The sequence below is a fragment of the Salmo salar genome, chromosome 15 (genome assembly GCF_965601325.2).
Source record: "Salmo salar chromosome 15, fSalSal1, whole genome shotgun sequence".
NCBI lineage: Eukaryota > Metazoa > Chordata > Actinopteri > Salmoniformes > Salmonidae > Salmo > Salmo salar.
This window is the reverse complement of record NC_138305.1, coordinates 83,889,368-83,914,286: the sequence shown is the minus strand read 5'-3', so window position 1 is coordinate 83,914,286 and position 24,919 is coordinate 83,889,368. Positions and strand designations below refer to the sequence as shown.

The 24,919-nt window shown below is 43.6% G+C and overlaps 1 protein-coding gene across 10 annotated transcripts in view; it reads left to right on the top strand.

The window, feature by feature from the left end:
• The window catches only part of ube4b (ubiquitination factor E4B, UFD2 homolog (S. cerevisiae)), a 51,547-nt gene that overhangs the window by 24,440 nt on the left and 2,188 nt on the right, over positions 1–24,919 (top strand). For 6 of the 10 annotated variants that reach the window (XM_014145791.3, XM_014145793.3, XM_014145792.3 and 3 more), the window contains 16 exons: positions 543–599; positions 1,403–1,519; positions 8,768–8,866; positions 8,967–9,080; positions 9,354–9,552; positions 12,627–12,765; positions 14,654–14,753; positions 15,137–15,264; positions 15,740–15,838; positions 18,837–19,072; positions 19,353–19,479; positions 19,677–19,821; positions 19,926–20,060; positions 20,772–20,963; positions 22,280–22,454; positions 24,427–24,573. In XM_014145791.3, the coding sequence (XP_014001266.1) occupies positions 543–599; positions 1,403–1,519; positions 8,768–8,866; positions 8,967–9,080; positions 9,354–9,552; positions 12,627–12,765; positions 14,654–14,753; positions 15,137–15,264; positions 15,740–15,838; positions 18,837–19,072; positions 19,353–19,479; positions 19,677–19,821; positions 19,926–20,060; positions 20,772–20,963; positions 22,280–22,454; positions 24,427–24,573 (2,209 nt within the window). Of the gene's footprint in view, positions 1–542; positions 600–1,402; positions 1,520–8,767; positions 8,867–8,966; positions 9,081–9,353; positions 9,553–12,626; positions 12,766–14,653; positions 14,754–15,136; positions 15,265–15,739; positions 15,839–18,836; positions 19,073–19,352; positions 19,480–19,676; positions 19,822–19,925; positions 20,061–20,771; positions 20,964–22,279; positions 22,455–24,426; positions 24,592–24,919 lie in introns of all 10 variants that reach the window. The other 4 variants (XM_014145784.3, XM_014145783.3, XM_014145789.3 and 1 more) reach the window with 1 other exon arrangement.

Genomic DNA, 24,919 nt, shown 5'->3' with positions numbered 1-24,919 from the left:
ACATAGTCTTAATGTGGTATTTTTAGATGCTGGCTCGCAGCCGGTGACTGAGCCTGTCTAACTTATAGGGGGCAGTTTGAGATGTCATATTTATAATGGATTGACTTGAGGCTGAATCTCTGCTAGCGTGATGAGCCTATCAACCTTCAGCTGACCTTTAGGCTCCAACCATAGATAGAGATTTACTAGAAGGGGTATTTCCCATTAAAATCAGTGTTTCTGTGATTTGGTGGACCGGTGGCCATATTGAGTGTACTCGTGTGTTCCAGACAAATTGCAGTGTTCTGAGGGGCTTTACCTGTTCTAGGAATTCTATTTTTCTATGGCTACAACTACTCCAACTAAAGGCTGGGTAACATGATTGGACATTTTTAACTTGTCTTGTCACGCCAGTCATACGATGACTTGGGGTGTTTTTTTTTTTTTTTTACACCAGGGGACCGAAACCTATGGTCATTTCACAGTCAATGGTCAATGTTATTAGGCCATTTCTGATGGCTGATCATTTAACGTTCACTTACGGCATGTTTTGTTTTCTACAGGCATTAGCTGAGCTATGTGAAATCAAGTTTGGGAAGACTCACCCCATGTGCAATTTGGTGAGTGTGTTGGAAGAGATTGAGCCATCTTTCCTATATCTTTCTTGCTCTATTACTGAGGTTGCAAACAATCTCCTCCAGTGCACCTTGTAGTCCATGGTGTTGACTCGTTCTTCTCCTTCTAAACTGATACCACTGTAAACTTGAGCACACTTAATATGTTGTGAAATCTGTTGTGAATGTATTGTAATGTTAAACACTTTTATAACTGCCTGAATTTTGCTGGACCCCAGGAAGAGTAGCTGTTCCCTTGGCAGCAGCTAATGGGGACCCATAATAAATACAAATACATCAAAACACTTTCACAAGCCTTTTCCCCCGATTTAGACCAACTACAGACAGCAGATGAAAAACATTGTTTCCATTGGCACCATAGAAAGAAGTAGTTATTTTTCTAACACTGGATAAGTCTCAAAGGGCACCCTATTCCCTATATAGTGTACTATTTTTGACTAGGTCCCATAGGGCTTTGGTCAAAAGTAGTGCACTGAACAGGGTGCCATTTGGGACGCATCCACTATCTTATGTGACGCGTTCTGCTCGAGACTTAGCCGGCCCACTTTACAGAAGCAGGGAAGAATTTGGCTTGGTTATTTTATGACAGGTTTGTCTATCTCACATTTTCGAGGAATGGGAAGACAACAAGGATGCGTCCCAATTGGATACTATACCCTTTAAAGTGCACTACTTTTCACCAGGTCCCAGTGGTACTGGTGACTTCCTTAAGCAAGTATGGCTTAGTAATTTAATGCTCACCTCATGTATGTGCCTGTCTAAACTAAAGTGTGTGTGTGTGTGTCCAGATGACGTCTCTGCCCCTGTGGTGTCCTAAGTCTCTGAGCCCGGGGACTGGCCGAGAGGTCCAGAGACTCTCCTTCCTGGGAGCCTTCTTCAGCCTGTCGGTCTTTGCAGAGGATGACGTGAGTAATAGGAATAGGGTGAAGTTACCCCTAGACACTGATGCTGGGTCAGTTTAGCATTTTCCATACTAATGCAATCAGCAATTCAAACAATGTGTGTGGGGGGAAGTATCACTGTAGTGTGTGTTGGTAGAGTCTAGTGAGTTTGCAAGGGAGTCACTGCAAAACAGTTTAAGATAAAGAAATAAATAATAAAGGGGATCAATGTAAATTGTCCGGGTAGCCATTAGAGCAACTGTTCAGAATTTATGGGTGCAGAAGCTGTTCAGGTGCCTTTTGTTCCCAGACTTGGTGCTCCGGTACATGTTGCCGTGCGGTAGCAGAGAGAACAGTATATGACTTGGATGGCTGGAGTCTTTGACAATCTTTAGGGCCTTCTGCTGACACTGCCTGGTATAGAGGTCTGGGCCGTACGCACTACCCTCTGTAGCACCTTGCGGTCGGATGCCGAGCAGTTGCCATGCCAAGCAGTGATGCAGCCAGTCAAGATGCTCTCGATGGTGCAGCTGTAGAACTTTTTGAGAATCTGTGGACCTATGCCAAATGTTTTCAGTCTCCTGAGGGGTAATAGGCTTTGTCTTGCCCTCTTCACGACTGTCTTGGTGTGTTTGGACCATGATAGTTCGTTGGTGATGTGGACACCAAGGAACTTGAAGCTCTCAACCTGCTCCACTGCAGCCCTGTTGATGAGAATGGAGGCCTGTTTGGCCCGCCTTTTCCTGTAATCCACGATCATCTCCTTTGTCTTGATCACATTAAGGGATAGGTTGTTGTTCTGGCACCACACTGCCTGTTCTATGATCTCTTCACTATAGGCTGTCTCATCGTTGTCGGTGATCAGGCACTGTTGTCGTCAGCAAACTTAATGATGGTGATGGCCACGCAGTCGTGGGTGAACAGGGAGTACAGGAGGGGACTAAGCACGCACCCCTGAGTGGCCCCTGTGTTGAGGATCAGCATGGCAGATGTGTTGTTGCCTACCCTTAACACCTGGGGGCGGCCCGTCAGGAAGTCCAGGATCCAGTTTCAGAGGGAGGTGTTTACTCCCAGGGTCCTTAGCTTAGTGATGAGCTTCGTGGGAACTATGGTGTTGAAAGCTGAGCTGTAGTCAATTAACAGCATTCTCACGTAGGTGTTCATTTTGTCCAGGTGGGAAAGGGCAGTGTGGAGTGCAATAGAGACTGCATCATCTGTGGATCTGTTTGGGCGGTATGCAAATTGGAGTGGGTCTAGGGTATCTGGGAGGATGATGTTGATGTGAGCCATGACCAGCCTTTCAAAGCACTTCATGGCTACAGACATGAGTGCTACGGGGCGGTAATCATTTAGGCAGGTTACCTTCGCTTCCTTGGGCACAGGGACTATGGTGGTCTGCTTGAAGCATGTTGGTATTAGACTCAGTCAGGGAGAGGCTGAACATGCAAGTGAAGACACTTGCCAACTCGTCAGTGCATGCTCTGATTATGCGTCCTGGTAATCCGTCTGGCCCTGCTGCCTTGTGAATGTTGACCTGTTTAAAGGTCTTACTCACATTGGCTACGGAGAGCGTGGTCACACAGATGTCCGGAACAGCTGATGCTCTCACGCATGGTTCAGTGTTGCTTGCCTCAAAGCGTGCATAGAAGGCATTTAGCTTGTCTGGTAGGCTTGCATCACTGGGCAGCTCTCGGCCTGGTTTCCCTTTGTAATCTGTGATCATTTTTAAGCTTTGCCACATCTGACAATTGTCGGAGCTGGTGAAGTAGGATTCAATCTTATTTGTGTTTTGTCTTTTCGCCTGTTTGATGGCTTGTCAGAGGACGTAGCAGGATTTCTTATACGTGTCCAGATTGGTGTCCTGCTCCTTGAAAGCAGCAGCTCTCCATTTTAGTAACTAAGCAGACGCTCTTAATCAATTAGGGCACATCAAAGTTTTTTTTTCTTCCCCTAGTCGGCTCATGGATTTGAACCAGCGACTGGTTACCTGCCCAATGCTCTTAACTGCTAGGCTACCTGCCGCCCTCTAGCCTTTAGCTCAGTGTGGATGTTGCCTGTAATCCATGGCTTCTGGTTGGGATATGTACGTATGGTCGTCGATGCACTTATTAATGAAGTCGGTGACTGATGTGGTAAACTCATCAATGCTATCGGATGAATCCCTTAACATATTCCATCCAGTCTGTGCTAGCAAAACAGTCCTGGAGCTTAGCATCCTCTTCATCGGACCACTTCTGTATTGAGCTCGTCACTGGTACTTTACTGTTTTGAGTTTTTGCTTGTAAGCAGGAATCAGGAGGATAGAGTTATGGCCCCAGTTGCCAAATGGAGGGCGGGGGAGTGCTTTGTATACGGCTGTGTGTGGAGTAAAGGTGATGTAGAGTTTTTATCCCTGTAGTTACACAGGTGACATACTGGTATAAATTAGGTAAATCAGATTTCAGTTTTCCTGCATTAAAATCACGTGACACTAGGAGTGCCACCTCTGTATGAGCATTTTCTTATTTGCTTATGGCCCTATATAGCTCGTTGAGTACGGTCTTTGTGCCAGTATTGGTTTGTGGTAGTAAATAGACAGCTTCGAAAAATACAGATAAACTCTTGGTGAATGGTATGGTCTACGGCTCATAATGATGTATTCTAACTCAAGCGGGCAGCACCTCGAGACTTTCTTAATATTAGAGATCGCGCACCAGCTGTTAATGGACGCACCATCACACGATAAAAAAAAGAAAAAGTTTATTAAAAATAAAAACAAATTGGTGGGGGGGTGGATCAGCACCCGATCTTACCGGACATTGCTGTTCTGTCCTGCCAATGCATAGGAAAAACCAACTAGATGTATATTATCCTTGTGCAGCCATGACTCCGAGAAGCATAGTATATTAGAGTTAATGTCCCGTTGATAGGATAGTCTCGAACAGAGCTTTTCCAGTTTATTCTCCATAAATTCACATTCACCAATAGAACAGAGAGTAGATGCAATTTTATTAATTTGTCGCCGTAGTCTCATCAGGGTGCCCGTGCGCCGGCCTCTCTAGCGCCATCTTCTCCACCTTCGAGTGTCGGGATTAGGGCCTAGTCCAGGATAATCAATGTCTTTCTCGTCTGACGAAGTAGAAGTCCTCGTCCAACTCAAGGTTAACGATAGCTGTTCTGATGTCTAGAAGGTCTTTTCGGTCATAGAAAACGATGTTGGAAACGATGTACAAGAAGTTTAGATCAGTTAAAAAAAAAGCACAATCAGGAGCCTGTAAAACAGCCTCCATTCCAACCGGCGCCACTCAAATTCATACAGAGCTATGTATGCAAGAACTAACCATCCATGAGATCAAAAGGAGTTTGAAGCTATACAGTGTTTGTTTACAATTACATTGTTTACAAACAATGGATTAAAATAAGCATGTTTGGGCCTCCCGAATGTGCAGCGGTCTAAGGCGCTACATCGCAGTGCTAGAGGCGTTACTACAGACCCGGGTTCATTCCCGGGCTGTTCCACAACCGGCCGTGGCCGGGAGTCGCGTAGGACGGCGCACAATTGGCCCAGCGTCATTAGGGTAGGGTTTGTCTGGGTGAGGCTTTACTTGGCTCATCGCGCCCAAGCGACTCCTTGTGGTGGGCCGTGTGTCTGCAGGCTGACCCCTGTCGCCAGTTGAACGGTGTTTCCTCTGACACATTGGTGCGGCTGGCTTCCGGGTTAAGCTGACGGGTGTTAAGGAGTGAGGTTAGGTGGGTCATGTTTCGGAGGACGCAGGACTCCGTCGCTTTTCCCGAGCCCATTGGGGAGTTGCAGCGATGAGACGAGATCGAAAAAGGGAGGTAAAATAAGCCTTTTTTGTGGGTCTGATAGGGTACGACAGTTGAAGTTCATGACGCATTTCTTATGTTTTTAAGAATCAGTGGCTATACAGTGCATTTGGAATGTATTCAAACCCCTTAACTTTTTCCACATTTTATTACGTTAGAGCCTTATCCTAAAACAGATTCATTTGTTTTTTCTCATCAATCTACATACAATACCCCGTAATGTCAAAGCAAAAACAGGTTTTAGACATGTTTGCACATTTACGTAAGTAATCAGACCCTTTACTCAGTACTTTGTTGAAGGACCTTTTGCAGAAATTACAGCATCCAGTCTTCTTGGTTATGACACTACAAGCTTGGCACAACTGCATTTGGGGAGTTTTCCTTTTTGCAGATCCTCTTAAGCTCGGTCAGGTTGGATGGGGAGCGTTGCTGCACAGCTATTTTCACGTCTCTCCAGGGATGTTCGATCGGGTTCAAGTCTGGGCTCTGGCTGGGTCACTCAAGGACGTTCGGAGACTTGTCCCGAAGACACTCTTACATTGTCTTGGCTGTGTGCTTAGGGTCGTTGTCTGATTGGAAGGTGAACCTTCACCCCAGTCTGAGTTCCCGAGTGCTCTAGAGCAGGTTTTCATCAAGGACCTCTCTGTACTTTGCTCCGTTCATCTTTCCCTCATTCCTGACTTTTCTCCCACTCCCTGCTGCTGAAAACCACAACATGATGCTGCCACAATCATGCTTAACTGTAGGGATGGTGCCAGGTTTCCTCCAGATGTGATGCTTGGCATTCAAGCCAAAGAGTTCCATCTTGGTTTCATCAGACCTGAGAATCTTGTTTATCATGGTCAGTCCTTTAGGTGCATTTTGGCAAACTCCAAGGGGTCTGTCATGTGCCTTTTACTGAGGAGTGGCTTCCTTCTGGCCACTCTACCATAAAGTCCTGATTGGTGGACTGCTGCAGAGATGGTTGTCCTTCTGCAAGGTTCTCCCATCTCCACAGAGGAACTCTAGGGCTCTGTCAGAGTGACCATCAGGTCCTTGGTCACCTCCCTGTCCAAGGCCCTTTCCCCCGATTGCTTAGTATGGCTGGGCGGCCAGCTCTAGGAAGGGTCTTGGTGGTTCAGAACTTCTTTCATATAAGAATGATGGAGGCAACTGTGTTCTTGGGGACCTTCAATGCTGACATGTTTAGGTATCCTTCCCCAAATCTGTGCCTAGACTCAATCCAGTCTCGGAGCGCTACGGACAATTCCTTAAACCTCATGGCTTGGTTTTTGGTCTGACATGCATTGTCAACTGTGAGACCTTATATAGACAGGAGTGTGCCTTTCCAAATCATATCCAATCAGTTGAATTTACCACAGGTGGTACCCAATCAAGTTGTAGAAACATCTCAAGGATGATCAATGGAAACAAGATGCACCTGAGCTGAATTTCGAGTCTCATAGCAAAGGGTCTGAATACTTAGGTAAAAATGGTTTTAATGAATTTGCCAAGATTTCTAAAAACCTGTTTTTGCTTTGTCATTATGGAGTATTGTGTGTAGATTGATGAGGAAAACAATTAATTTAATGTAACAAAATGTGGAATAAGTCAAGGGCTCTGAATACTTTCCTAATGCACTGTATATCAATCAATGTTAACTCCCAAAATGTATCGACTTTAAGGTTAGATTGTGGGAGGGGAAGCTGATCCTAGAACAAACCACCTTGGTGGTGAGTAATATAACTTGTGTGAATCAATGCAATGTGGCCTTACGGGCTGAAAAGCAAGAGGAATATAGCCCAGCAGCATAGCTTTTCCCTGGGGATTTTTAGAATTTGCCAATTTTGCTGAATGTTAATGTTTTTCTGGTGTTGCCTAGTGTATTGCTGTAGTTTACCTTACAAAATGATACATCGAAAGCTCACAGAACGACAATATGACTTCAGTGCTTACCATTGACAAGTCTATATCAAATTGCATCCAGAATTATATTGGCATTAGATTACTTTAACTTCTCAGGGCTACGTGGGACGCTACCGTCCCACCTGCGGGACACACTATTCAACAGCCAGTGAAATAGCAGGGCGTGAATTACAAAAGCGCAAAAATCTCATAATTTCATTTTCTCAAACAATCAACTATTTTACACAATTTTAAAGATAAACTTCTCGTTAATCTAACCACATTGTCCGATTTCAAAAAGGCTTTACGGCGAAAGCATAAAATGAGATTATGTTAGGACATAAACTTCACAAGAAAAACCACACAGCCATTTTCCAAGCAGGGACATGCATCACAAAAACCAAAGATACAGCTAAAATATTCACTAACCTTTGATCTTCATCAGATGACACTCATAGGACTTCATGTTACAAAATACATGTATGTTTTGTTCGATAAAGTTCATATTTATATCCATAAACCCCATTTTACATTGGCGCGTGATGTTCAGAAAATGTATTCCCACCAAAACTCCCGGTGAATGTGCACATCAATTGACAAAAATACTCATCACAAACGTTGATAAAATTTACAACAGTTATTGAAAGAATTATAGATCTACTTCTCCTTAACGCAACCGCTGTGTCAGATTTTAAAATAGCTTTACGGAGAAAGCACATTTTTCAATATTCTGAGTACATAACTCGCCATCAATGCAAGCTACACAGATACCCGCCAAGTTCTGGGGTCAACTAACCTAACCTTACCTTTGCTGATCTTCGTCAGAATGCACTCACAGGACTCCTACTTCCACAAGAAATGTTATTTGTGTTCGAAATACTCCATATTTATGTCCAAATACCTCAGTTTTGTTCGTGCGTTGAGATCACTATCCAAAGGCATAACCGGCGAGTGTAAATCCAGACACGAAAAGTCAAATGGTTCCATTACCGTTCGTAGAAACATGTCAAACGTTGTTTACAATCAATTCTTAGGGTCTTTTTAAGATAAAACGTCGATAATATTCCAACCGGACAATAGCGTATTCATTCAAGAAGAAAAAGAAGTAACGGCGCACTGGCGGGCTCGCGCATCACCAAGTCCTTTGTCTGTAGGCAGTCCACTCATTGACTGAGCTACTATTCTCTGCCCAGTAACAGGAGAAGGATGAAACACGTTTCTAAAGGCTGTTGACAGCCAATGGAAGCCTTAGGAAGTGCAACGTGACCCCACAGACACTGTAGTTTCGATAGGGATTCAAAAGAACTACAATTCTCAGATTTCCCACTTCCGGGTTGGATTTTTCTCAGGTTTTTGCCTGCCATATGAGTTCTGTTATACTCACAGACATCATTCAAACAGTTTTAGAAACTTCAGTGTTTTCTATCCAATAATATGCAAATATTTGACTCTGGGCCTGAGTATTAGGCAGTTTACTCTGGGCACGCTTTTCATCCGAAAATGAAAATACTGCCCCCTATACCTTAAAAAGTTAACCAGCAAAGAAATTACTTCATTTGTTTGGGGTCTTTTCCCCCTCAGTCCAAAGTTGGTGACAAGTACTTCTCGGGCCCTGCGATCACCACAGAGAACACTCGCGTGGTCAGCCAATCCCTGCAGCACTACCTGGAATCAGCCCGGGTAAGTCCCGCCCCACTGGGTCTATCATGGCTTGTCATTTGCCCAAGTATACTTCCCTCAATTTGGCATGACAATTATTTTTTGTGTTCTTCTTTGCCAGGGTGAAATGTTTAAAATCCTCCACAACGTCCTACTGAACGGAGAGACAAGAGAGGTAGCTCTCAACTACATGGCAGCTCTGGTCAACCGCAATGTGAAGAAAGCCCAGATGCAGGTAAAGTGATCTTATCCTATATTCATTAATCTAGGAAATGTCTGAATTGAGGGTTTCTAATGCGACCATTTCAAGCTAGAATATCTGGCCCCAAAGTCTGAATAGACCCAATGCTATTCTAGCACATAATCTCCCCACTCTCCCTACCTTTCCTGTTAGAACAGTGAAAGACTATCTGGAAAAGTGGGACTGCCCCACTCCTTAAATAACAAAAAACTGAATTGAGCTGTTCTTTATTTCGTATCTTCCCTTTCTCCCCTCATCCTTTCGCAGACGGACGACAAGCTGGTGTCCACGGACGGCTTCATGATCAACTTCCTGTCGGTGCTGCAGCAGCTGAGCATGAAGATCAAGCTGGAGACGGTGGACCCCTATTATATCTTCCACCCGCACTGCCGCCTGCATGTCAGCCCCGAGGAGACCCGGCTCAAGGCCACCATGGAAGAGCTCAAGACCTGGCTGGCCGAGATGTGTGAGTGGACACTGTAGATAATATAACAGAGCCTCTATGCATTCGAAAGGAACAATTTGTCTGCTCTTTATCTATGAGGACACCACCATCGACGTCATAATATTAACAACAATGACGATAATGAGTAATGTATTATGTTGATCACACCTAGGTTAATGTGGTATTTGTTTTCTTTCAAACGCTTAAGCTGGAGTGTCACGAGGATGGGGTTAGCACTTTTGGGACTATTCCATTGGTTCTTTTGTGCCAGACAAGCTCAATCAAATGCAGTTAAAGTATTTGAAAAAAACTAAAGTATTTGTGTGGTTTAGTTGCAATTATTAAGTGAACTTCCATAGTGCGTTTTTAAAGTTGCTTTGTGTGCGTCCTGACCATATTCACATAGAAATGTTAGTTGTCAATCTATTATTCACATTGAAAGCAAGTCTAATAAGCGGTAGATCTGTTCTATGTGCACTGTTTCTATGCTTCCTTAAATTTTTGTTTACTTTTAGCAACCAGGCAATGGCGGAGTGATTTCTACATATTCAGTGTTGCCCCGCCGCTGCTAAATCGTTGCCGCCACTCAAAAAAAATGTTTTTTGCTGAGACACACTTTTAAAGGGATAGTGCGAGATTTTGCCAATCAAGCCCCTTTTCTACGTACCTAGAGTCAGATGAACTCATGGATACCATTTTTATGTCTCTGCGTGCAGTTTGAAGTAAGTTGCTTACTAGCATTACCACCAATGGAAGTCTATACGAACAGCTAGTATGCCCGTGAAGCTACCTTAAACTTCCTTCAAACTGCATGTAGAGCAGTGTTTCCTCTGGAAAAATGTGTAGCAGTGGGGGGAAAGGTCGCGGAGGGGATGGCGTTTTTGAGGTAGGGTGTCATTTTACCACAACTGTAACCCTACAATTGACTCATGTTACATTTAGCCCCACTCTTCCGTATGCGCTCACAGCGAATTGTGGAGCTGGTAACGTACTTAACCATGCCGCTGCTAAAAACTACATTGCGACTAATTGGTTACTACTTCTTCTACTGAAGGCTACGATCAACTACACTGCTCAAAAAAATAAAGGGAACACTTAAACAACACATCCTAGATCTGAATGAAAGAAATAATCTTCTTAAATACTTTTTTCTTTACATAGTTGAATGTGCTGACAACAAAATCACACAAAGATAATCAATGGAAATCCAATTTATCAACCCATGGAGGTCTGGATTTGGAGTCACACTCAAAATTAAAGTGGAAAACCACACTACAGGCTGATCCAACTTTGATGTAATGTCCTTAAAACAAGTCAAAATGAGGCTCAGTAGTGTGTGTGGCCTCCACGTGCCTGTATGACCTCCCTACAATGCCTGGGCATGCTCCTGATGAGGTGGCGGATGGTCTCCTGAGGGATCTCCTCCCAGACCTGGACTAAAGCATCCGCCAACTCCTGGACAGTCTGTGGTGCAACGTGGCGTTGGTGGATGGAGCGAGACATGATGTCCCAGATGTGCTCAATTGGATTCAGGTCTGGGGAACGGGCGGGCCAGTCCATAGCATCAATGCCTTCCTCTTGCAGGAACTGCTGACACACTCCAGCCACATGAGGTCTAGCATTGTCTTGCATTAGGAGGAACCCAGGGCCAACCGCACCAGCATATGGTCTCACAAGGGGTCTGAAGATCTCATCTCGGTACCTAATGGCAGTCAGGCTACCTCTGGCGAGCACATGGAGGGCTGTGCGGCCCCCCAAAGAAATGCCACCCCACACCATGACTGACCCACCGCCAAACCGGTCATGCTGGAGGATGTTGCAGGCAGCAGAACGTTCTCCACGGCGTCTCCAGACTCTGTCACGTCTGTCACGTGCTCAGTGTGAACCTGCTTTCATCTGTGAAGAGCACAGGGCGCCAGTGGTGAATTTGCCAATCTTGGTGTTCTCTGGCAAATGCCAAACGTCCTGCACGGTGTTGGGCTGTAAGCACAACCCCCACCTGTGGATGTCGGGCCCTCATTCCACCCTCATGGAGTCTGTTTCTGACCGTTTGAGCAGACACATGCACATTTGTGGCCTGCTGGAGGTCATTTTGTAGGGCTCTGGCAGTGCTCCTCCTGCTCCTCCTTGCACAAAGGCGGAGGTAGCGGTCCTGCTGCTGGGTTGTTGCCCTCCTACGGCCTCCTCCACGTTTCCTGATGTACTGGCCTGTCTCCTGGTAGCACCTCCATGCTCTGGACACTACGCTGACAGACACAGCAAACCTTCTTGCCACAGCTCGCATTGATGTGTCATCCTGGATGAGCTGCACTACCTGAGCCACTTGTGTGGGTTGTAGACTCCGTCTCATGCTACCACTAGAGTGAAAGCACCGCCAGCATTTAAAAGTGACCAAAACATGAGCCAGGAAGCATAGGAACTGAGAAGTGGTCTGTGGTCCCCACCTGCAGAACCACTCCTTTATTGGGGTGTCTTGCTAATTGCCTATAATTTCCACCTGTTGTCTATTCCATTTGCACAACAGCATGTGAAATTTATTGTCAATCAGTGTTGCTTCCTAAGTGGACAGTTTGATTTCACAGAAGTGTGATTGACTTGGAGTTACATTGTGTTGTTTAAGTGTTCCCTTTATTTTTTTGAGCAGTATATTTCTAAAAGTCACTCCCTCTACTACACCAGCCTAGATTTTTCAACACTAACAAACTTTTAAACTTCTTCCACTAGATTCATCATCATATTTCTCTCCCAAAATGATAGCCAAATCTTTTCTGATTCTTTGAGTAAAAGTGTAGTAGTCTGAGTCTGGTTGTATGTGATCTAGTAGTCTATCAAAGTAATCAAACCAGATATTTGTATATATTTAACATTGACTATATTTCACTAAAGTAAAACGTTTCAAACTTCAACTACCACAAAAATACTTTTAAGGTTCTGAAGGAGGTCACAGTTATTTCATGGAAAATTACAAAATCACCATCTACCGTAGTTAATTATTGTTATTATTATTAGTATTACCTGCCAAATTGACAAACTGGATGTGCCATTCACCTACCTGAAAGTTTCCTAATTGTTGTCCAAATTGTTTTTGTTGACAGACAACGACCCCTCCAAGTTCTCTGAGCCCAAGTTCCCCACAGAGTGTTTCTTTCTGACGCTGCACACCCACCACCTGTCCATCCTACCGGGCTGCCGACGCTACATCCGCAGGCTGAGAGCTATCCGCGAGCTCAACAGGTACATGCACACTCACACACATGAGGACAAGTGGCCACAGCCACTCAAACAACCTGGGACTAGTTGTCATTTTCAGCCCGACATTTTCAGCCCGACACTAGTTGTCATTTTGCCTATAGCAAAATGATACACCTGATTTAAGCTAGTTATTACATGCTAAATGTTTATGATCAGTGACAGATGAGTAGAAGAATAGATGAGCTACCACCTCCACTTATTTTCCCATCCAGAGATCAATTAACCATAAATTCAGAAGGAGATTCAGTAAAACAATGTCACATTGATTGATTATCAGGCTTTTGGTCGAGGAGTATAGACTACTATGGAATTGAAGAGCAAAATCCCCTTAAGCTATATAACATGCTAGCAAAATGATCTGATCAGTGCTGATATACACTGAACAAAAATATAAAAAACAAAATGCCATAGATGTTTTAATAGAGCGCGCAATTGGCATGCTGTTTGTCCACCAGAGCTGTTGCCAGAGAATTGAATGTTAATTTCTCTACCATAAGCCGCCTCAACATCGTTTTAGAGAATTTGGCAGTACGTCAAACCGACCTCACAACCGCCGACCACGTGTAACCATGCCAGCCCAGGACCTCCACTTTCGGCTTCTTCACCTGCGGGATCATCTGAGACCAGCCACCCAGACAGCTGATGAAACTGAGGAGTATTTCTGTCTGTAATAAAGCCCTTTTGTGTTGAAAAACAAATTCTGATTGGCTAGGCCTGGCTCACTCATGGTTCCGCCACCTGCCTGGTCATGTGAAATCGATAGATTAGGCCCTAATGAATTTATTTCCTTATGTAACTGTAACTCAGTAAAATCTTTGAAATTGTGGCATGCTGTGTTTTTAATTATTTCTGTTCAATATTTGAGCAAACTAGACTGAAGATGATCATGAGCACTCGGCTCAAGTTAGCTAACATTTTTCCAGCATAATTGTAACCAAATATAATGGAAATTCTGTGGAGAATCTCAGATTTTTGTTATCACGAGTCCCCACACTTGTCTCAAAGCAGCTTGATGGCGCTGACCAAATCAAAACGGTGCTGAAATATCAAGCTGGCCACACATGGCTATTGCTTTAAATGTATTATAATGGTTGGATATGACTTTGGGAGTTCCAGTAAGAAACCATTTGATACATAACTTCATTTGCATTAGCCTATAACCTATTCCAATATTTGCGTTATTCAGTTGATCATAACTAGGCCTAAGGTGAGTTTTCCACTCTCATCGCATTTCTAAGACAAGGGCTGTTTCCAAGTCTTCTCACTCCACTGCTGCCCACCTCCACCGCATTGTCCTCAACACCAGTTTAAATCAATATGCTGTTTTCTAGAAATACTGCGTTTTTTGGGGGGTTCGGGCTCATTACATTTCTGTGATGTTGGACCAGGCCTGGGCTCGGGGCTTCAGCTCACCAGGCGTGGGTAATACTGGACTCCAATTTTCAGACCCTATGACAACTCTACATGGGACCATAGAATTAAGATGTCCATCTCAAGAAATGAGTTTTCGGAGAGATTTGGCTTCCGAGTTCCAAAAAGTTCCAAATGTAATTTGGTAATCAACCAGTGAAATTTCAAAATGTAAATGTGTTCATACATTAGTGAGGAGCTCATTGTTACATTTCATTGGTGATCATTTGATACATTATTGGCCTATGAGCGGAGATGATTTCATTGTGTTAAGGTGTGTATGTAGTGTATTAGTGAGTATATGAAGGCTGGAGTGTATTCACTAGGCTGCCAACATTAAGAACATTGACTGAAACAGGGAGCGACAAGCTGAAGTTGTCCAAGAAAGGCTTGTTTTTGTTATCCGTTGCAAGATGTTTTGAGTACTAATGAATGCGACCCTGTTTTGTTGGCATGGCAGGACCGTGGAGGAGCTGAAGAACAGTGAGAGCCAGTGGAAGGACTCTCCGCTGGCCAGCCGACACCGAGAGATGCTAAAGAGATGCAAAACCCAGCTCAAGGTTCGCTAAGATATTTTTCTTTATTATTATTATTATTTTTTAAATCTGCCCCCCACTGTTTTCAGGCTGGTAGGACTTAATCCACTCTCATCTGCTTGTGTTCTGCTTGTCATAGGTGATAATGTTTTGGTAAATTGTAAGTGTAAAAACTCGATTTCCTATTCCAATCCCGCGCCATAGTTTTTTTTCCAAATCATCCGTTTTGATTAATTTCTTCGACTTTTATATATATATTTTTTTTATTCTTAATTTTTTTTTTTTTTTTTTTTTTTTTTTTACTGAAATTAGTGTTGCGAACAAGAAAATAAATAATTTCAACTCGTCATGAGTTAAGGACAATATTCACCAAAAACCCTTCTATCTTTGATATTTGGCCCTGACAGAAACTGGTGCGCTCCAAAGCCTGTGCCGACGCGGGGCTTCTGGATGAGAACCTTTTACGCAGATGTCTGCAGTTCTACAGTATGGTCATTCAGCTCATCCTACGCATGGTGGATCCCGCCTACCCACAGTAAGACACTGCCACAACCAGGAACTGTTTTAATGCTACAAAATGAGTTCATAGCTTACTTTATGTCATATCTGTCATAATTAAAGGGATTGTGTGAGATTTTAGCAATCAATCCCTTTTTCTACCTAACCAGTCAGATGAATTCATCGATACCATGTTTGGCTCTGCATGCAGTTTGAAGGAAGTTGAAGGTAGTTTTGCGAACCAGTCATTGTCCTAAAGCTAGTTACCAATTGCACTAGCTCTAGTTAGCAACTGCCTTAATACTGCACGCAGGCATAAAAATGGTATCCATGGGTAAGTAGAAAAATAGTTGCCAAAATCTCGCACAATTCCTTTAAACTGAGGGATGCAACTTTTTTTACTAAACTGATAATTATATTATTTAAATGTTTATATTAGATTTAGCTTTGTTATTGTTTGACATGCATAAAGTGGATCAAAAACTCATATTCCTGCCTTCCCTTTGTTGCAGCATGAGTCTACCGCTGAATCCGGAGATTCCCAAAAGCTTTGCTGCTCTGCCAGAGTTTTACATTGAAGATGTGGCCGAGTTCCTGCTTTTCGTTGTGCAGTAAGTCGATAGATCGATTGTAATTGCACAAGGCCAGACAAATACCCAAGAGTGGGATTGTTGGTGTCTATTTACCCCGTTTTACCTAAAGCAAATGATTAGTTCCGTCTTTTATACATTTCTTGGAGAATTGTTTCCTAAAATGTTAACTTCAAAGGGATGTGGCGTGAGTAGGGCCAAGAGGATTTCCTGACCATGTGACCCGACCTGGAGAAACTCCTGGCTCTCTCCATTCTCTTTCCTATATTAATAAATACATGAGGAGGACCATCCTCCTTTTCATCCCTAGAAAAGCTTCCTCTTGAGTTTTTCTCAATTACTCTCCCCCTTGATTCTTGCGTACGCTCTCCTCGCCTTTTTTCTTAAACCGCATTGGAGGAGAGGATCCAAGGTCCCTTCCCTCTGACCTTCTCCACCAATATGTTTTGAGGAGGCGGTGAGCAGAGAGTTTGCGAGGAATCAAGGAAAGATTAATTGTTTTTAACACCCCTTCCAAATGGCTAGTTACACAATATGTATAAAAGGTGGTATACCTGCTAAAAAATTGTACACTGAACAAAAATATAAACGCAATATTCAAGAATTTCACAGTTCATATAATTGAAATAAATTCATTAGGCCCTAGTCTATGGATTTCACATGACTGGGAATACAGATATGCTTCTGTTGGTAACAGATACCTTTAAAAAAAGGTAAGGGTGTGCATCAGAAAACCAGTTAGTATCTGGCGTGACCACCATTTGCCTCATGCAGCGCGACACATCTCCTTCACATAGAGTTGATCAGGCTGTTGATTGTGGCCTGTGGAATGTTGTCCCACTCTTCAATGGCTGTGCAAAGTTGCTGGATATTGGCGGGAACTGGAACATGCTGTCGTACACATCGATCCAGAGCATCCCAAACAGGCTCAATGGGTGACATGTCTGGTGAGTATGCAGGCCATCGAAGAACTGACATTTTCAGCTTACAGAAATTGTGTACAGATCCTTGCGACATGGGGCTGTGCATCATCATGCTGAAACATGAGGTGATGGCAGCGGATGAATTTCATCACGGTATCTCTCTGCATTCAAATTGCCATTGATAAAATGCAATTGTGTTCATTGTCCGTAGCTTACCATAACCCCACCGCCACCTTGCTCACAACGTTGACATCAGCAAACAGCTTGCCCACACGACGCAATACACAATGTCTGGCATCTGCCCGGTACATTTGAAACCGAGATTCATCCGTGAAGAGCACACTTCTCCAGCATGCCAGTGGCCATCGAAGTTCAACATTTGTCCACAGAAGTCGGTTACTATGCCGAACTGCAGTCAGGTCAAGACCCTGGTGAGGATGACGAGCACGCAGATGAGCTTCCCTGAGACGGTTTCTGACAGTTTGTGCAGAAATTCTTCAGTTGTGCAAACCCAGTTTCATCAGCTGTCCGGGTGGCTCATTTCAGACCATCCTGCAGGTGAAGAAGTCGGATGTGAAAGTCCTGGGCTGGCGTGGTTGGACGCACTGCCAAGTTTTCTAACGTTCAACATTAAATTCTCTAGCAACAGCTCTGGTGGACATTCCTGCAGTCAGCATTCCAATTGCACGCTCCATCAACTTGAGACATCTGTAGCATGGTGTTGTGATAACTTCATGTTTTAAAGTGGCCTTTTATTGTCCAAAGCAGAAGGTGCATCAGTGTAATGATCATGCTGTTTAATCAGTTTATTGGTATGCCACACCGGTCAGGTGGATGGATTATCTTGGCAAAAGAGAATTGCTCACTAACAGGGACGTAAACAAATTTGTGCACTAAATTTGAGAGAAATAAGCATGTTGTGCGTATGGACAATTTCAGGGATCTTTTATTTCAGCTCATGAAACATGGGACCAATACTTTACATGTTGCGTTTTATTTTTGTTCAGTATGCGTGTTCTTTTGCCCATCTTAATATTTTATTTTTATTGGCCAGTCTGAGATATGGCTTTTTCTTTGCAACTCTGCCTAGCAGGCCAGCATCCCGGAGTCACCTCTTCAAATCAAATTTATTTATATAGCCCTTCGTACATCAGCTGATATCTCAAAGTGCTGTACAGAAACCCAGCCTAAAACCCCAAACAGCAAGCAATGCATGTGAAAGAAGCACGGTGGCTAGGAAAAACTCCCTAGGAAGGCCAAAAACCTAGGAAGAAACCTCTTCACTGTTGACGTTGAGACTGGTGTTTTGCGGGTACTATTTAATGAAGCTGCCAATTGAGGACTTGTGAGGCGTCTGTTTCTCAAACTAGACACTCTAATATACTTGTTCTCTTGCTCAGTTGTGCACCGGGACCTCCCGCTCCTCTTTCTATTCTGGTTAGAGCCAGTTTGCGCTGTTCTCTGAAGGGAGTAGTACACAGCGTTGTATGAGATCTTCAATTTCTTGGTAATTTCTCGCATGGAATAGCCTTCATTTCTCAGAACAAGAATAGACTGACGAGTTTCAGAAGAATGTCCATTGTTTCTGGACATTTTAAGCCTGTAATCGAACCCACAAATGCTGATGCTCCAGATACTCAACTAGTCTAAAGAAGGGCTGTTTTATTGCTTTAAATCAGCACAACCGTTTTCAGCTGTGCTAACATAATTGCAAAAGGGGTTTCTAATGATCAATTAGCCTTTTTAAAATTATAAACTTGGATTAGCTAACACAACGTGCCATTGGAACACAGGAGTGATGGTTGCTGTTAATGGGCCTCTGTACGCCTATGTAGATATTCCATAAAAAATCTGCCGTTTCCAGCTACAATAGTCATTTACAACATTAACAATGTCTACACTGTATTTCTGATCAATTTTATGTTATTTTAATGGACACAATGTGCTTTTCTTTCAAAAACAATGACATTTCTAAGTGACCCCAAACTTGAAATATATGGGGGGTCATATAAAATTACATGTATTTTTTGAAAAGCTATCTTCTGTGAAAATGGCTTTTGACTGACGCTTAGCATCCCCTTTCTATCCCCCGCCAGGTATTCCCCTCAGGTCCTGTATGAGCCCTGCGTCCAGGACATTGTCACTTTTCTGGTGGTGTTCATCTGCAGTCAGAACTACATCCGGAACCCCTACCTGATCGCCAAGCTGGTGGAGGTGCTTTTTGTCACCAACCCGGCGGTGCAGCTGCGCACCCAGCGCTTTTCCGAGATGATGGAGAACCACCCCCTGTCCGTCAAACAGTTGGTCCCGGCCCTCATGAAGTTCTACACAGGTGTGACTACTTGGCGCAGCATTTCGGGAGGGGCAGAACTAGACACATTGCACAATTTTAACACTTTTGCGTGAACATAAACTTTTTATTGTGCTGGCTTGGATATTTTCTTCACATTGTTCTTTCCAGCATGGTTCCATCAACTGTAGTGGATGTGTAACACACCATCACAGTACGGCTCGGCTTGGCTCCACTCAGTAGTGTGCAAAAGCTATTAGAGTGGAGTCAAGTGCACTGATTCTCACATGCAACTGACTCTTGTGTGCCTTCCTGTCCACAGATGTGGAGCACACCGGTGCCACCAGCGAGTTCTACGATAAGTTCACGATCCGCTACCACATCAGCACCATCTTCAAGAGCCTCTGGCAGAACATGGGCCACCACGGCACATTCCTGGAGGAGTTCAAGTAAGTGGGCTAGAATCAAAACTTAATAGGTATTGTCATCAGATAAATACTATGGTGATAGCCTGGTCTAAAAAGGTGCCCACTGTCCGGTCATGCTGAATGCTACATGTAAAATGTACTCCGACTCAGTTTGTGTGACTTCGACTTGCTTCCGAAGGCCTCCGAGTTAGTGAATCCATCTGTTTATTCCCCTGTAGCTCTGGCAAGCAGTTTGTGCGCTACATCAACATGTTGATCAACGACACCACCTTCCTGCTGGACGAGAGCCTGGAGTCCCTAAAGCGCATCCACGAGGTCCAGGAGGAGATGAAGAACAAGGAGCAGTGGGATCAGCTTCCCAGGGTCAGTACAGAATTACCGGGGGGGAAAACATGAACGTATTACGAAGCGCTTATTAACGTGTTACAAAGTGCCGTTATAATTCCTTACGACTCTTTCTCCCTCAGGAGCAGCAGCAGAGCCGCCAGTCCCAGCTGACCCAGGACGAGCGGGTGTCGCGCTCCTACCTGGCCCTGGCCACAGAGACTGTTGACATGTTCCACATCCTTACCAAGCAGGTCCAGAAGCCCTTCCTCCGGCCCGTAAGTACCACTCTGACCAGGGATCTAACATATTTTACTCATACTTTCCAGTCTATAAAGGGATAAATGGGTGCAAAAACATAGTTTGCAAATGTTGTATTCGACAAATATGCGGTCAGAAAGACTTTTACTGGTTGTCAACAGCCCCCACACAGCAGCCAAATAGAACATTGACCATATTTTTTTTTGCTGGTGTGCTCAAATGGGTAAAAAACGAAGGCCGTGGAGATGCTCTTTGAAAAGGGTAGTCTATAACTGGCAGAAAAACGGGAACGATGGTAACCACTTAGTAAACTGAAAAATGTATCGTGTGCTTACTTTTTACATCAAGGCACTTGTTGATTTGAAAAAGATTCTTCATTTTAAAAAGCCTTTGCATTTCGAGAGAAATATTTAAAAACATGAAAACAAACCAACTTGTTTGTGCTTGGTATCTGCCTTCATCCATTTTCTTCAAGAGTGCCATGGTGGGAAAAGTAAGCCTCACAAAAACAAAATCTAAGTGTTTTTTGTTTACTACGTGGTGGCCATCATTCCCTTTCTTTTTCTGCCAACAATAGAACATTACTGTGCAGCAGCATGGGAGGGATGGCAAAGTGATACATATTACTGTATAAAGCCTTCTTCAACAGTAACCATAAACCACTCCTATTCATGGGTGCAGACAATATTTTTTCCTTGTGACCTAACTCCCTGTTCTGTGCATTCCAGGAGCTGGGGCCTCGTCTGGCGGCCATGCTGAACTTTAACCTCCAGCAGCTTTGCGGGCCGAAGTGCCGGGACCTGAAGGTGGAGAACCCAGAGAAGTATGGTTTTGAGCCCAAAAAGCTCCTGGACCAGCTTACTGACATTTACCTGCAACTTGACTGTGCCCGCTTTGCCAAGGCCATCGCCGACGACCAGGTAAACTGTAGTAGTAGCACACCTGGCTTTCAAACATTTGGGAAATTGATTCAAATACTTTATCTGTGCCTGTTGTCGCTTGCCTTGTTTAATAAACCAATAGAATAAACCCACACTGCTAACCTCACCCATCTGGCACTCCAGGCAGGCTCAAGCAAACCGTCAAAGTATTTGAAAAGATTAAGTAATTGAACCCAGGTATGTGTAGTAGTAGGCCGCAATACATTTTTGTATGCATGCTCTACTGTATGTATTATCTATACTGTATAGTTTCACTGATGTACAGTATTACCAGGAAGATTATTTAAATGTTTTGACCATTCATGACAAATACATTTCTCATCTAATCTAAACCCCTGCTAAATAAAGCACGTTATACATTAAAACTAATCAGAACTTACTGCAACTTGATTGTTACACACAGAAATAGAATTACTAGAATGGACATTCCCATTCCAATCACGTTTTGCGATGGGTGGCCCAGCTATATTAAGTGTACCCATAGCAGTAAAGCAGGAAGTAAAAGCAGTTCTAGTTATTCTATTTTTATGGTTACACATGACATAAGGTATGTCATAATACCAGGTTTGGGTAAAATACTTATTTGATTACAAAATTCAAGGCATATTGTAGTAGTTAGCTACAATACAAATCCTGGGGAGAGAATGTGTACTGTCAGCGACTGTGCTCTCAGTACAGGCCATGCTGACCTTCTCAATGGTGAAGGGTCATAACGATGGAGGAATTTTGATGTCATTATTTTAGCACTATCCACTGAGTTTTTAAACAGTGCACAACATGGTTTAACGCACCGGGGGTGGAGGGAGGGGGTGGTGAGGGAGGGAGGGAGGGAGGGAGGGGGTGGAGGGAGGGAGGGAGGGTGGGTGGGTGGAGGAGAGGGATGGTGGGGAGGGAGAGAACAATATACTTTTGAGGTTTTTCAATTTGGGTTCATATAGTGTGCTAATGACAATACAAAAAAGGTAACAGAGAGCAATGTACAATAAGGCGGACTAAGCAAACAAGGAAGTTGTGTTAAGTACATGGAGGCTGCCATCTCCATGCACCTCTGCTATTTTGTCATCATTTGGTAGAATGACACACTCGCATCCCAAAGCCTCTCAGGGATAATTCCTTCAAAATGTCATTCTATTCACTAGGAACCAAATAGAAGCAAACGGTGCAAAACTGGGCGGGATCTTCCTAAATTTGTCCAATAAAAAACGTTTATTTTTCTGTTGCAAAACGTTTTGCTGTGGTGTGTGGTAATAAATACACCCCAGGCTTACATGGTGTTCTTTCTCTCCCCTTTCCAGCGGTCGTACAGTCAAGAACTCTTTGAGGAAGTTATTTCCAAGATGACGAAAGCCGGCATCAAGTCTACCATCGCCATTGAAAAATTCAAGCTACTATCGGAGAAGGTGGAGGAGATAGTCGCAAGGAACTCTCAGTCCGAAATGGACTACAGTGACGCACCTGACGAGTTTAAAGGCAAGTGTTCAAACTTTGCAATGTTCAAACTTCACTTTCTAGTGTTTTGAAATCTTTATTTCTTGTGTTGTTACTAATTGCCCCTGACAGCAGCGGTATGTTCATTTTGATGCAACGTCCCAGTAAGACTTGAATTGTGCAGGCAGGGCACAGTTCTCTATGCCACATTAGTAGAGCACAGTGTCTGTTCTGTACAATACATTTCTATCTGCAATGTTCTAAACAGATTATTTTCATCACTTTTTTCAGGACTTGGATAAAGAGCTGACCCCAAGTCAGTTTGATTGGGACATAAAAGTAATGGGAAGACCCTCTATCGTGGTTAAATTTCTGACATTTTACGCAAAGACTGCTTAGATTGGGCTATCAAATAACCACTGATTTAATATACTCTGGGAGGGGAATGCAGGCCGCGTACTTCCTTTTGTGTGACTCAAACCCAAATCAAATTTTATTTGTCACATGCGCCAAATACAACAGTTGTAGACCTTAATGCAAATGACTTACTTACAAGCCCTTAACCAACAATGCAGTTTTAAGAACAATGAGAGTTAAGAAAATATTGACTAAATAAACAGAGTAACACAATAACGAGGCTATATACAGGAGGTACAGGTACTGAGTCAATGTGCGGGGGTACAGGTTAGTCAAGGTAATATGTACATGTAGGTAGGGGGTAAAGTGATTATGCATAGATAACAAACAGCGAGGAGCAGCAACAACATAAAAAGGGGGGGAGGGGGGGGGTCGATGCAAGTACTCCGGTACGTCTTGCCATGCAGTAGCAGAGAGAATAGTCTGACTAGGGTGACTGGAGTCTGACCATTTTTAGGGCCTTCCTCTGACACCGCCTGGTATAGAGGTCCTGGAGAGCCAGAAGCTTGGCCCAGATGTACTGGGCTGTACGCACTACCCTCTGTAGCACCTTGCAGTCGGATGCTGAGCAGTTGTCATACCACTCAGGATGCTCTCAACGGTGCAGCTGTAGAACTTTTTGAGTAACTGTCGGAGATCAGGCTTACCACAGTTGTCGTCAGGCAAACTTTCGTGGGTGAACAGGGAGTACAGAAGGGGACTAAGCACGCACCCCTGAGGGGCACCCGTGTTGAGGTTCAGCGTGGCAGATGTGTTGTTACCGACCCTTACCACCTGGGGGCGGCCCGTCAGGAAGTCCAAGATCTTGTTGCAGAGGGAGGTGTTTAGTCTCATGGTCCTTAGCTTAGTGATGGGCTTCGAGGGCACTATGGTGTTGAACGCTGAGCTGTAGTCAATGAACAGCATTCTCACTTAGGTGTTCATTTTGTCCAGTTGGGACAGGGCAGTGTGGCGTGCAATTGAGATTGCGTCTTCTGTGGATCTGAGGTGTCAACTTACTATCCCGGGTTAAAGAAAACCCTCAAGTTTTATTTTTAAGTGTGCAACATGTATAAAACCCTCAGACAGCAAACTCAAGATTTCAATATAAGGGAATGGGGGATACCTAGTCAGTTGTACAACTGATTGCATTCAACTGAAATGTGTCTTACACATTTAACCCAACCCTTCTGAATCAGATAGGACCCAGCATTTAATTTTAAGCTAATTTAATTGTCTTAATGATTTCCTTGCATGTGTTTCTGAGAAGTCTATGCTTTGATTTGAGAATACAGACACATGCATGGAAATATACTTGCAGACTGCGTAAAAACACTGTCTGAAGAGAGGAAAGTGTGTCGATTTTTGAATTTCATTAATATATTTTAAACTTTTTTTTTTTTCAACACCTCATTCAAATGCGACACAACATTGTTCTCTCACATCCTGGTAGGAATACTTTTACACAGCTCAAGGCAAATTTCTATATTTTTATTTTTGCACATCACATTTAATCCACAAAAAAAACGAATGTTGCGTAAATGGGAGGGCTGCAACGAAGGCAAATAAATACATAATTGAAGATACAAATTACATTTGTGTGTGTTTGTTTCCACAGACCCTCTGATGGACACCCTAATGACCGACCCTGTGATATTGCCCTCTGGGAACATCATGGACCGAGCCATCATCCTCCGCCACCTTCTCAACTCCCCCACTGACCCCTTCAACAGACAGCCACTCAACGAAAGCATGCTGGAGTCACGTATGTGTACACACACCGGTATCAATGTCATATCTACTTAAATTGCAACTCCCTATACTCATAGCCTGCCGTTCAAGATGTTAGTTTGATATGTGAGGAAAAGGAAGTACCCACCCGAAACAAATGTTACTTAATGAAAATTGAGACTTCTAAAGGCTTGGCGAACCGAACGAGTGTGCTCGCGTACACCCTTAAAATACCTTCGATTGAAAAACGAGAATACAGTAGTAGTACTGTTTGTTCATCATGTAACACCATAGCCAGAAAACACTTCCTCAAAATAATGAATTTAAGATATCTCAATAAATTGTCATAAGTTGATGCTTTTTGCAGAGGAGAATGTTTG